The sequence below is a fragment of the Pocillopora verrucosa genome, chromosome 12 (genome assembly GCF_036669915.1).
Source record: "Pocillopora verrucosa isolate sample1 chromosome 12, ASM3666991v2, whole genome shotgun sequence".
NCBI lineage: Eukaryota > Metazoa > Cnidaria > Anthozoa > Scleractinia > Pocilloporidae > Pocillopora > Pocillopora verrucosa.
The window spans coordinates 2,800,794-2,814,434 of record NC_089323.1 but is presented as its reverse complement, the minus strand read 5'-3'; the positions used below and the strand labels follow the sequence as shown (position 1 = coordinate 2,814,434).

Genomic DNA, 13,641 nt, shown 5'->3' with positions numbered 1-13,641 from the left:
CCACCCTCAAAGGCCGAAAAAATCGATTTTTCTTTTATTTGACTAAAGTGAATTCAAGCATTTAACATAACATTCCCATAAAAAGTTCTTTTTCCTGAAATCTTCAAAAGTACCTGAGTTATTTAGAAAAAGGTACTTTCAAATAAAAGTTAAGAAATCAGGAAGGTGTCATAACCTTTGACCTGGGCGAATCTGAGGGAATTTTCGCGGCAACCACTCATCTTGAGATTCGTTTTTCATGTTCTTTGCATATTTTGTTTACATCGCGCACTTGAAAAAATTCACAATGGGAAGTTCTTTGCTTATGGAAAAATCTTTGCTCGTCAAAAAATCAAAAGCGGAAGAAAGTCCTAGGTAGAAAAAAAGGAGAAAAAAAAAAAGTTTCACGCTAGCGTCCATATTTCGAACGAAGAAGTCATCGTCAAACCAAAATTTGCCATACATAATGTTAAAAACGAGGTCTTCCTTTATTTATGCAAATACCAGCCTTGATACAAATTGTATTTTGAAAGCTTTCTGTCGATCTGTTGTCTTGCTCCTCAGCAAATTTTCCTGTTTTTCCATTTTAGCCTTTGGCAACTTTTTCCTTTCATATGTCGTCCTCCTCAACGCTCCACTAAGCGAGCGAGTTAAAAGGAAAAAAACCGTGTCTGCAATGGGTTACTTTTCCCATGAAATCTTGATCCAGCGTCATCGACGCAGGGAGGTCCCAATGGTCGTGGTTACACTAGCCCTTTTACCCATGGGTAAATAGCGTTTGCCCACGGGCAAGGACGTTGTTTGAGCGTAACCGCTTTCTCCAGACCGATACTGACCTTGGGTTATTTCCATGGATACATAAAAAAGAACAAAAGAACTTCCCATGACACTTCCTGAACTGAAAATTGCGGTTTATCTGCTCCCTGAGGTGGCTTGGCCAATCATAAAGCAGAATGTAGCTAATACAGGAGATCGCCTGCAGTGTTTTGAGTTGGCCTCCGGTGCGCTTGGCTAATTTCGCGCCTTCTTCTGTGTCTTCTCGTAAAAAAACTGCTGGATTGTCATATTTATGGAGGACTGTCGTATAATAAGCAGGAGAATCACTGAACTTAAGCTTAATAGATCTCGATTCGTAACATCCATGTTGCTCTGTACTTTTCCTGCCAATTTGTTAGGTCAGTGAATTCATATCTAATTGTAATTGACCCTGAGGGAAGTCTTTTACTGTGGAACCGCATCCCCAAGGGTAACATGAAACCTGAGCTTAACCAAACCCAAGCCATTTACTCTCCGTAAGGCCTCAAACCCAAGGTGTGTGTAACCACCACTTTTCAGTTCAGGAACTGTCATGGGAAGTTCTTTTGTTCTCTTAGATGTATCCATGGAAATAACTCTAGGGCAGTTTCGGTCTGGGGAAAGCGGTTACACACAAAAACGTCCTTGCCCCTGTGCGAACGCTATTTACGCATGGGTAAAAGGGTTGGTGTAACCACGACTATTATTGTCCCATTGGTTTGCGGTTTAAGGAGGCAAGATCTCCTAGCGTGGCACGAGTTGTTTGCGAACTTTTACAAGTTAAAGTCTCGCGTTTGTCAAATTTCGCTAAAACATTCCTGGAATAATGACAAACGAAAGTATGTCGGAAAACTTTGATATTTGAGATATTTGAAATATTTGTCGTGTGGTGTCCATTTACGCAACGCGCCTCGCGTAGTTTTAGCTAGTTTTTTTCTCCTCATCGTGTCTGTACTTCAATGAAACTTCTGAAATAAGCATACTGTGGAGATGTGGTCCACTGATTCAACATGTGGAACTTGGAAACGCAATGTTGTCTTCGTTAGTGAAGTACCAGCATATTGTCCATCCAGTTCTGGTAAACAGAAGATCTAAAAGACCTTGTTTGTATTATTCTAATGCGTATGCAACATTCTGCCCGTTGATTGGAGACATTCTTTTCAAGTTGAATCCTGGTCCCGACACTAATCAAGTTAATCATTGTTTTTCTAATCTGACGTTTTGTTTGTTGAACGCTCATTCTCTGAGAAATAAATCTGCATCCTTTTGTGATTATGTTCAAGATTGCAAAGCTGATATTTTTGCAATTACTGAAACATGGTTAACCCAGAATGATGCTGCAGTCTGCAAAGAGATCACTCCTAATGGGTACAGATTGTTTCATTGTCTTCGTACTGATCGTAGAGGGGGTGGTATTGCACTTTTATGTAGAGAGAGTCTCAACGTACGTCGACTGTCCACCGGTGAAAAGACTTCTTTTGAGTTTCGGCCTTTTGTGCTCTCCACTTTTGATCTATTTTCTCATCTCAAGCTCTACGTTATGCAGACAGACTGAGCTTAACACCTATGGGAACATTGTAGGACGTCGTGGACTGGAGTTTTCTAGAGGCTTTGCGCAGTATATTAAAGAAAGAAGTGTTATTTCGATCTACTCTTCGCTTATCAGACATGCTTTTGGAGGTTTTTGCAATTCAGATGAGTTATGGATTAGCTTCGCCCGTGGAAATCTGCCTTGTGAATGGCCATCCTTCGTAAGGGTTCAAAATACCACTCCTGAGCCTTTTGTTTCTCTTTGGCGGTGCGGTCGCTAACGTGCCGGTTCACTGATCCGCGGCGAAAATATTTTAATCAAAGAATTTCATATTATCCTAACTCTTGTGCTGGTTTTAACTTTATGAAACTGTGTATTTCACTAAGTGGCGACATCCACCCATTACCAGGTCCAGATACCACTAGCAGTAGGATTGCTGTTATTCATGGGAATCGACAGACTCGTCGCATCCCTGACTCAGTTGGACAAGTGAGCGCAAATTGTAATAGAATACAATTTACAAAGAATGCACAATCAACGGTGCATAAAAACCAAAACAAGCTCTTGGAAATAGCTCATCTTAACGCAGAGCTTCTCAAATGTAGACAACACTTCACTGAAACGAAGGAGTTTGCCTTGGAACGTGATTTTGATATTTTAACCATCTCGGAGACCTGGTTTAACTCTTCCGTGACCAACAGTGTTGTCGAAATCCCGGGATACAAGGTCTTTAGACTTGATCGCCTTGGAAAAGCAGGTGCCGGTGTATGTGCTCACGTAAATCTACTCTGAAGGTAAAAGTCCTGAAGGATCTCACGGAAATATCAGAATCCGGCCTACACCAGTTGTGGATTCAAGTTCAAAATAAGAAGCTTCGTTCATTGCCGGTTTGTATTGTTTACAGACCCCCGGAAATTGGAACTGCATGCCTGGAGAATGAACTGCTCCCAAAGTACATCGAAGCATTATCACGCAACGAGGACATTGTGCAAACAGGCGACTTAAACTGTGACCTTCTTTCAAACAATCCGAGGGGAGAAGTATTGCTGTCGTTTTGTGCAACTGTAAATGCGGTTTGCTTGTCACCGGTCATATATATAAAGCGATAGATAAAAAGGAGATCACGGCTATGGTCCTAATCGACTTGAGCAAGGCTTTTGACAGTAATGTCATAGATCTCTCCTCACGAAGCTGAAAGGGCTCGGTGCGTCAAATGAAGCGTCAAAGTGGTTTGAGAGCTATCTTACAAACCGAAGGCAGTCAACACGACTCGGTACATCTCGCTCTAGTGAGTTAACTGTCACACATGGCGTACCACAGGGGTCCATTCTGGGGCCTCTTATGTTCAGCCTTTACATGAACGACCTACCGTCCGTTGTTAAGTTTTCAAGCGTAGAGTCATATGTTGATGACACAAAGGTTTATCTTTCGTGTTCATTGAATAATATTGACTCCTGCCTTGCAAAAGTCTCGGAAGACATTGCCTTATTGCCTCCTGGTGCTGTACGAATAAGTTGCTTATAAATCCAGACAAAACTAAACTTATTCTTTTTGGAACGAAACAGCTTTTAAGTGGGGTTCCTGATATCAGAGCCCCCTTTCTTGGGCAACAATTAATTCCTGTGTCCTCAGTCAAAGACCTGGGTATAATATTGGACTCGAAACTTACTTTTAATGAACACGTTAACACCCTGACCTCGTCTCTTATTTCTACCCTATGCCAGATAAGCAGAGCGAGGCACTTGTTTTCCAAATCAGTACTTACCACCATTCTGAATTGTCTAGTTTTTTGTAAACTGTTTTATTGCTCGACATTTTGGTCTGGAACGTTTGCGCACAACATAAACAAATTGCAACTTGTACAAAACTTTGCTGCCCGTGTGTTGACAAACAGCAAGAAGTTTGATCACATCTCACCAGTGCTGCGGGCACTGTGTTGGCCTTCTATTAAGAACCAGTTATTAGTGCATGATGTTACGATGCTATACAAAATAGTCTATGGCCTTGCACCATCATATTTAGAGTGTTACGTCAACAAAAGATCAGCTATCCACGGCTACAATACTAGATCTAGAGACAACTTAGTTGTACCCTTTTGTAGGACAGCCACAGCACAGAGGTCTTTTAGTTATAGAGCAATCACTGCCTGGAATTCTCTTGTAAGTGAAGAAACGAAAAACAGCGCAACACTCTCAGTTTTCAAGCGTGCAGTAAAGCGCGAAATATATGACAGTCCGTAGGAATCTTTTTTAGGTATAGAATTTTAAGAATATGTTAGTTATTTATTTGTATTTGTTTCTTTATCATGATATTATTGTAACTTTTATAGGTACTTTTATTCGATTTCCAATTATTGTTAATTGAATCGGAAGAGCCACTGGGTGGAGATTTAATAAACTTATTTACTTACTTACTTAGTTTTCTGAATATATGATTGATGGTTTATCTTTACAGCTTAGACTTGTGGTTGTGTACAGACCACCGTATTCTGCTGCTCACCCCGTTACTTCAAGTACTTTTTTTCCTGAATTTAGTGAATACCTGGAATCATTGGTACTATCTAAAGTGCCAATTTGCATATATGGTGACTTCAATGTTCATCTTGATGTCAGTGATGATGCGGATACCATTGCGTTTGCGGATCTATTGGAATCGTTGTGTCTTACTCAACACGTAAATTCACTTACGCACGTAATGGGACATATTTTGGATCTGATAATTACTCGCAGCTCTGACAATATCATTAAAGGTACACCTTCCCCGGATAGCTTTCTTTCCGATCACTGCTCCGTTTGGTGCTGTCTTAATGTTATGAAAGTACTGGCTACTGTTAAACATATCAGTTTCAGGAAGCTCAAGTCCCTGGATTTAGTTTTAAAAACGATGTTGCTAGTAGTGATTTGTGCAACATCGGTTCAAATGATTGTAATGAAGTTGCAGAGCTGTATAACAACTATATGCGCTCCATTTTGGATCGTCATGCACCGATGACATCAAAAAGAGTGCTCGCTCGTCCAAGCGCTCCTTGGATGAGCAGTAATATCATAGAAGCTAAGCGTCAACGTCGAAAAGCAGAGATAAAATGGAGATCTTCCAAATGTCAGTCTGATCTAACTGTGTTTAAGAGAAAAAGGAACCATTTGACTTTTCTTATGAATGAGGCTAGGCGGGTCTATTATATTATTCTCATAGCAGAAAATAGCCATGATCAAAAACATCTGTTTAAAGTAAGCAAGAAACTCTTGAACATCACAGGTACCCCAGTTTTTCCACCGCATGAAGACAAACAGAAATTAGCTAACGAGATGGGTATGCTTTTCATTAAGAAATCGCCGATATTCGTTTAGACCTTGATAATCATGATGAACAACAAACCTCCACAGACCGCTATTTTAATGACATCGAAATTGATTCTCTACTTTTCAAGTTTAGTTCTCTGTCTCAAGAAGAAGTGCACGACCTGGTTCGAACATTCAGTGAGAAGTCTTGTGGCTTAGATCCAATTCCCACGAAGCTATTGTTAGACTGTTTAGATGTTCTCCTTCCAATCGTCACTAAGATGATCAATTACTCCCTAGAAAACGGTGACTTTCCTTCTGCATGGAAAAATGCTTTGGTTCTGCCTTTGCTCAAGAGAGATGGTTTGGAACCTATATTTAAAAATTATAGGCCTGTCAGTAATTTACAGTTTGTGTCCAAACTTGCTGAAAGTGTAGTTGCTAAACAACTACATCATCACATGGTGGCGATGATTTGTTTCCAGTGTTACAGTCTTCGTGCAGAAAGTTTCACGGTACTGAAACCGCACTCTTGAAAGTGAAAAATGAAATTCTATTCAATATGAATAAACAGCATGTCGCTTGTTTTGTTAGACTTGAGTGCGGCATTTGACACCACTGAGTATTGTACTTTACTGGAGAGACTTAAATCTGGGTTTGGGATTCGTGGTACAGCACTGTCATAGTTTGCATCTTATCTAAGTAACAGATCCCAGCAAATACTTATTGATGGTTCCCTCTCTATGAACTTTGAACTGTCTTGTGGTGTCCCTCAGGGCTCATGCCTCGGTTCATTATTGTTTGTATTGTATGCGAGCAAGATTTTTCAAATCGTGGACAAACATCTGCCTGGCATTCATTGTTATGCAGATGACAGCCAACTTTATTTGTCCTTCTGCCCCAATGCCAGTGTTAACCAAGATGTTGCTTTGGCTACAATGGAATGCTGTATTGATGATATTCGTAATTGGATATTGAATGATAAATTGAAACTGAACGACAACAAGACTGAGTTTCTGATCATTGGTACACCCCAGCAACTCGCTAAAGCAACTATTTCCAGTCTCCGTGTTGGCAACTCAGCAATTACGCCCGTGTTATCTGCGAGGAACTTGGGCTCATGGTTCGATGCAAAACTCACAATGGCAACTCACATAACAAGAACATGCAACCCTGCCTCTTACTACTTATACAATCTGAGGAGGATAAGAAAATACTTGTTTAAAGAGAACACAAAAACTCTGGTCCATGCCTTCATCTCAAGCAGAATTGACTATTGCAATAGTTTATTGTATGGTGCCCCGGAATATCAAATCAACAAATTGCAACGTGTTCAACACATGTGTGCCAGACTAATATGCAATGAAAGTAAATATTGTCACATTACTCCTTTATTGATGGAGTTGCACTGGTTACCTATTAAGTTAAGAATTGAATTTTAGATTGTATTAATTGTTTTCAAGATTTTTAAGCCGGTTTTGCACCGTCTTATTTAAGTTCTCTAATTACACGCAAGCCCAAGTCAAGATATCATTTAAGGAATTCCAGGGATAAGACCTTACTCAGTTATCCTAGTTTTAAGTCTAAGGCAACACTTGGTGACCGGGCATTTATGTTTGCGGCACCTAAGCTATGGAATAATTTACCAAGGGATATACGAGAATCTAGTTCTATTAATAGTTTTAAATCGAAGCTTAAGACGTTTCTTTTAAGAAAGCATTTTATAATTGATAAAGTTTTTATAGTTATTTATCCATTGATAAAGTTTAAATAGAACATTTCAAGTAATAATTAGTTATTAGTTGATTAATTAATTCATAATTAGTTATTAGTTATTATGAATCGTATTGAATTGTTATTTTGTATTCCAATTATCATTATTATTACTATTTTTGATTTTATCTTTAGTTTATTGTAATTATTATGTTACGGCGCATTTGAATATATATACATAGAATTTGCGCCTTAGAAGTCAATAAATTAGTATAAAAGATCTTTAACTTCACCTCAATGCTTCATTGAAGAAACTTCATTAAAGTTATGTCTTCATCTGAGTTTACTTGAGATAAAATGTCATTTCTGATGTTGGAGTGACATAGGAACATATCGTGGGATTTTGGCACAGGGTATGTCAGACATTTTCAATTTACGGTTCTGCCTTTTGTGCTTTCTAGTGCACTTTTTACTTTCATGAAGCTTCCTAAACCTCTGTAAACCCATTAAAGGAGACAAGAAACTCCAGTCGCTATCTTTTTCGATGACGGTATCGGAGCGGGTTCCTCGTAAAATTCTGCTGTGTCCAACAAGTTTCTGTTGAAGGAAAGCTGAGGAGCCGCGGTTTTAGTTTGCTGAGGCTACTTCGGAGCTTTTGTGTGATAATTGCGTCGAGGAAATATTCACTCCTCCTGATATTGTCAATCCGTTTAATGTTTCCGTTCAAGCCGGTATATAAAGAGACTTATCTTGGATTTATGGCATGTTGATTTGAATATATCTGAACAGAAGTTTAAGGGTGAGAGGTTGCATACCATCAAGATTGCCTTGCTCAAAAATTATTACGTTTTTTCGTTTGATTTGAAAGCAGTCTATCACTATGTTGATATTTTTTCGAATCATCACAAATATCTAGCATTTTCATGGAATTTTGGCACAGGGTATGTCAGACATTTTCAATTCACCTGCCTTTTGTGCTTTCTAGTGCACCTTTTATTTTCACAAGGCTTCTCAAACCTCTGGAAACCCAGTGGAGAAGACAAGGAATTCCAATCGCTATATTTTTCGATGACGGCATTGGGGCGGGTTTCCCGTTGAATTCTGCTAAGATTAACAGTTCCATTGTTCGCGCAGATCTTTCACAATGTAGCCTCGAAATTCACAAAGAAAAGTTCAATTGGGAGCCCGAGAAAATTTTCTTGGATTGGCTATAATCTTGACGCTAAAACGAGGCTCAGTTTCGCAAGCTGTGGACCCCTAGCTGTGGAAATGTCACACAAATCATGACCAGGAATCTGTAAAATTTTTAACCTGGAGGGAAATGATCACCTTAAAAATTCGCCCTCGATTCCTTTGAAGGTCGTCTGGTCGGTCGGAGAGTTCGCTACAACACAGGTAAAAAAATGTCGTGAGGATCGTTCAAGTTGGTAGCATGATAAAATTCTTTCTTTTATGCTCCCGTCGCCAAATTCAGTTGAATATTTCTTTTGTGCCGCACGATCGTGAATCCCACGTAGATTTTGAAGTTAGATAGTTTACTTTGACGATTACCCGATTCGTGATGACATTTTTCTTTTCCTCGAGACCTCTGGGGTCCACATTCGGTTGACAGATTTGCTTGTCATTATAACACCAAATTGCCAAGATTTAATTCCAGATTCCTCCAACCCAGCACAGAAGCTGTGGATGCGTTTACGTAGGATGGGCCATCAGAGAAGAACTGGCTTGTCCTACCTACCGCACTCGTTGGTTAAGTGTTGAGTCATATGAGTGACTGTAGGGCAGTTGGTTCTTTAATCGCAACTATGTGGAAGTCCGCATATTTTCCGCCATTACTACGCGGCGATGATGCGCATTTCAATTTCTTTGTAAGGGATTGGCTGTTTCTCTCTCTCCGCTTCAACAAATCGAATTTGTTCATTAAAGGTAAAGCAAAGAACAAATTATTCGGTACCAAGGCATTCAAGTCACGATGCTTAGCGCTTCGTATTGATTTTGCTGGTAACAATTTTCGCTCCTCTTTAAGGAGCGTTTTTGTACCTCCCCTAATGGCTATTGTATGGCTTGCCAGTCTGGTGTACCCTGAGGTGTCGATGGTCTTTCCGAATCGTGACTCATCGAAGATTGTATTGAAATTGAAGTTTCTTGACTGAATTTCTAGTATGTTTGCTGTTAGTATTTAAAGCATATTTTGGTTACAGTTAAAGCGTGTATTTTGAAGGAGATTGTGCAGATTTATTTTGTATGACATGTTCGGTTGAAGACTGTGTAGCCCCCTGTTGGTGTTTGGCTGTATTGTAATGACGCCCCTTGGTGGAACTATACGTTTGCGCATTGTTTGGCTGTTGCCTAAGAAACGCAATGCGTGGGACTGCTTAGAACGAGAACATTCGACCGGTCGCTGACAATGTCTTGTTCCTGCTGTTTCATTCGCCATTAGTTTCTTGTTCAGAGTGCCTACACCAGAGATGACGTAACCCTCTTGTTTACAGTCCCAGCGAGTGTGACTTCTCCGTTGTTTTCTCATCGACTCGACTCAATTCAGATCTTAAATTCCCTCAATCATGCTCTTTGTTTGCCTCCCTTTTTTGTTTTTCTTTCTTTTCCTTATAAATGTGTTTAATAATAACCTGTGGCATTGCCTTAGCGAGCTGAGTGACCTGTCACTGAGAAGTCTTGCATCCAGACTGGAATCAAGTGTCCTTACGTCGAGAGCACCAGGTACCACCGAAGCCTACCGGAGAGTTTTTCTTTGGTGGAAGGAGTTTGCCAGTTCCAAGACGGAGATTTGTGCGTTTCCTGCAAATTTAGAGCATGTGGCTTTATACTTGCAGCATTTATTGGACACCACCTATTCCCACTTAGCAGTTGACTCTGTTTTATATGGAATACAGTAGGCACACCATTTGGCGGGTTTACCTTCCCCTACAGACATCTCGATTATCCACGCAGTTAACAGAGAGGCTAAGAGAATAATCGGCATTTGTGTTCATAATAAGAAAGAGCCAGTTTTTCCAGACATGATAAGGAAGCTGTTTGAGAAATCCAACTTAGATAATTTAATTGAATCACTAAATGTATGTGTTTTATTCTGGTTTATCGGCTGGTTTCTTCCGAACTGAGGAGATTCTTCATCTTAAATGTGGAGACATAAGTTTTCGCAGCGACCACAATACTATTAACTCTACTATTAAAATTTTCAGGCGTTTTTAAGTGAGGTTGAAAAGTTTCCTGTCGAGGCAGGCCATTATGTCTTCAAACTTTCTTCAATTGCAAGTTTAACTGATTAGGTCACAGACTAGTATCTATTAACAAGCCGCTAAGTTATTCATGTACAAGAGATTACTTTAAGTTTAGCTTTAAGAGGCTAGTCCCAGATATTTCTCTATTTAGCACACATTTCTTAAGAGCTGGTGATGCTTCTGCTGCGGCTAATGCTGGTGATCCAGACAGACTTTTTCAGATACATAGACGTTGGAAATCTGTGTCCGCCAAAGATGGCTATGTTGACGACAGTTTGATTTCACGTTTGTCAGTGTTAAAAAGTTACGTGTTTAATTCTGTAATGTTTACTTTTAACTTCACATTTTGCCTTTCTTTTTCTCTATCAGGATGCGTATACTTGAAGACTGACTGACTGGTCCTAAATAAACTTTTCACATTGAATGTATCGTTTGAGTGCGGTCAAAATATGTAATTTCTGACGTTTGAGTGACATGGGAACGAATTGGTCAGAAATTAATATTCTGATGGCACGTTAAATGTTTGTGTTTTACACCACAGTCTTATTAATGTTCGTGTATCCAGCCTCTACACGTGATAGCAGGATTTTATTCTCTACTCCTGCTACACTGTTGTCATCATCACTCTGTTGTGCTTGTATTTTGAACATCAATCCAAAAGATTCTTTCAGATGCCTTAAAAATTGAATGCTGTAAAAGAGTTGATGATAGTATTGAGAAAAATTTGAAAAATTACTGAGTAGAAGGAAAACAATAACATTCATGATGAACCTACTGTGTGTTACCACCAACCCGTCCCTCCCCTCCCTCCCCATGTACTCAATCAACGAGCGCTTTTCATTCAACTATTCTAGTTATCTAGTCACTATATTCCCACCAATAGAGTAGCTTTATTTTCTGTATAAACCGTGTTTATTCGATTAGATGGCCTGGTGTTTATTAAATTTCTAGCAAACAATATTATGGCAACTGAAAATCTGAATTAAAAAGAAAAATCTTTCAGTGCTTGTCTAAAAAGTCATTTTTTATATCGTTCTCAACTTCACAATGTTTATGTTAATACGAGTACTATTGCAATACGTATAAAATGAATAAAGATCTAATGCTTTCTCGACATCAGAACTGGTACATTCGAAAGAATTTGTGCTTGGCTCACTCAAAATTTCCAACCGCTGTTGAAGCATTGATCGTAGTGTGCTTTTTGAGTCTATTATTGGATAAACGCCGCATCATAATGCACCGTCAATTCGAGGGCGGCGTTTATTAATATTTCTGCTCTAAAACGCGGCGTTAATTCGAGGGCGGCGTATAATCGAGTAATATTTTGTTGAGATGTGATCAATCATATCATGCTTTTGGTTGGTGTTTGGAATAAAGAACTTCTTCAAGTCTAAGCTACACTGTTGAGGTAAAGTATTTATACAGACAGCAGTCTTCATGTACAAGGCCTTATTATTATTCAGGGGTCCACTGAGGTGAAAAGAAAAATAAAGAAGTAGAAGTGTAACATATATGTGTACAAATAAATTTGACTAAGACTAGGAAAACAGTCTTAAACAGATAGTTGTGTTGAGTATAGGTTTCACTGTTTTTATGGAGTTTCTTGAGAGTTGCTCTTAAGTTAATAAGAATCATTCTCGTCTTGTGATAGGCATCATAAAACTGTCCCCTACTCCTGATCCACTTTAACGCAGGTAATTATTATTCTTTAAAATGAGAAGTGATATGGTAACTAAAAAAAATACCAGAAGAAAAACCCAAGACCTTGTGACCTCATCAGTTTAAGCTAAAGATAACTGTGTGCTTTTCTAGCGAGCACGAGCTGAGCGTGGGTCGAACCAGAAACGCGCGAGGCGCGGAGGGATTTGGCTACACAGCAGTGCTTACAGGGAGTTGAGGTAATCAAATGTTACTTATTACTAATGTAGTACAGATGTAAGATATGTGACTCCCACGCACCAAAAAAAAGTGGAGCGTGAAGAATAATAATTGCTTGCATAAAAGAGGATGAAGAGTGGGGTACAGTTCCTGATTCCTATCATTTACACTCAGTTATTTTTAGTTGCCATATCACTTCTCACTTTTACGAATAATAACCAATCCACAAAAAAATGTGTTGCCATCCGTGACTGCTATCAGTCACGGATGGAAACACATTTTTTCAGATTATATTTAAACTAGGCTTTTAATTGTCTGCTCTAGATGTAAGATTAAGAAAAGTAATCGATTATTTTCGTCACGACTAAATCAGGGAATTTTCAAGTTGTCTAGTCTGTTTCTTTAGCATCTTTCAAGCAAACAGAAATAAGCGTTAGGTGAGCGCTATGGACGAAAAAGAAGACGTTCCTACTCTATCGCGTGTTTGGAAGAGTATTGTTCAGGGTGGCAATGTTTACTTCAAAACGGAAATTGAACAATACTAAGTGTATTGTCCAGATTAAAAGGGAAATTTCCCTTGCTAAAGTGCGCTTGACTTGTAAACATCACGCCAGATTTCTCGAGAACAATGAACTCTTCATTGCGTAGGCATTTATTAAGGGTTTAAAATTTGTGGTGAGAATAACAAGTCATAGTACGTCAACCAGTCTCCGGATAAATTTCGAGTTGCAGTTTCGCGGTTCGTCCAATGAGATAATAAGTTTGTGTGTCTGCCATCATGATATTTCTCGCTCTAACTTGAATTTCGAGGTAGGTGAGTAACATTTTTTTTTCCTACTACACCTTTTGTTGTTTATTGTGTGAAAATACGCATTCATTTGCGTGAAAAGGCGAACAATTGCGTAAAGTTACATTCATCAGCGACAAAAAACGATCATTTGCGCGTAAATCAGATTCCCAAACGATTTTTTGCATTTTAATCAACATTCGATAACAATTTTGGACATTCTTATGCGTCAATCGTCATACAAAAGAGAAAAATATACTTTAATTTCCGCTAACCTTCAAGTCATTAACGCCATCTTGAATGCCAGTAAAGACAATATACAAACATTATGGTGCAAAAACCATTCATTAATATTTTTACCACACTGTCTGCAATTCAACAGCATTTCTGGACGGCATTAGTGTGAATAGGACAATCATTAAAGCGGTTGTACGAACA

The 13,641-nt window shown here is 39.1% G+C and overlaps 1 protein-coding gene across 1 annotated transcript; it reads left to right on the top strand.

Moving 5' to 3' along the window:
• Positions 1-1,764: 1,764 nt before the first annotated feature.
• LOC136277381 (uncharacterized) lies at positions 1,765-7,025 on the top strand. Its single transcript, XM_066159411.1, has 7 exons — positions 1,765-1,852; positions 2,058-2,142; positions 2,692-3,082; positions 4,760-4,978; positions 5,149-5,532; positions 5,733-6,098; positions 6,360-7,025. The coding sequence occupies exons 1-7, from the start codon at positions 1,765-1,767 to the stop codon at positions 7,023-7,025; spliced, it is 2,199 nt and encodes a 732-aa protein (XP_066015508.1).
• The last annotated feature ends 6,616 nt before the right edge of the window (positions 7,026-13,641 follow it).

Excerpts from the sequence above, each read along its gene's own strand:
- LOC136277381 (XM_066159411.1), top strand. The coding sequence starts at position 1,765 with ATGTGGTCCACTGATTCAACATGTGGAACTTGGAAACGCAATGTTGTC. Across the intron at positions 1,853-2,057 it reads ATATTGTCCATCCAGTTCTG|ATTGCAAAGCTGATATTTTT; the intron begins GTAAACAGAAGA and ends ATTATGTTCAAG. Across the intron at positions 2,143-2,691 it reads AAAGAGATCACTCCTAATGG|TGGCGACATCCACCCATTAC; the intron begins GTACAGATTGTT and ends TATTTCACTAAG.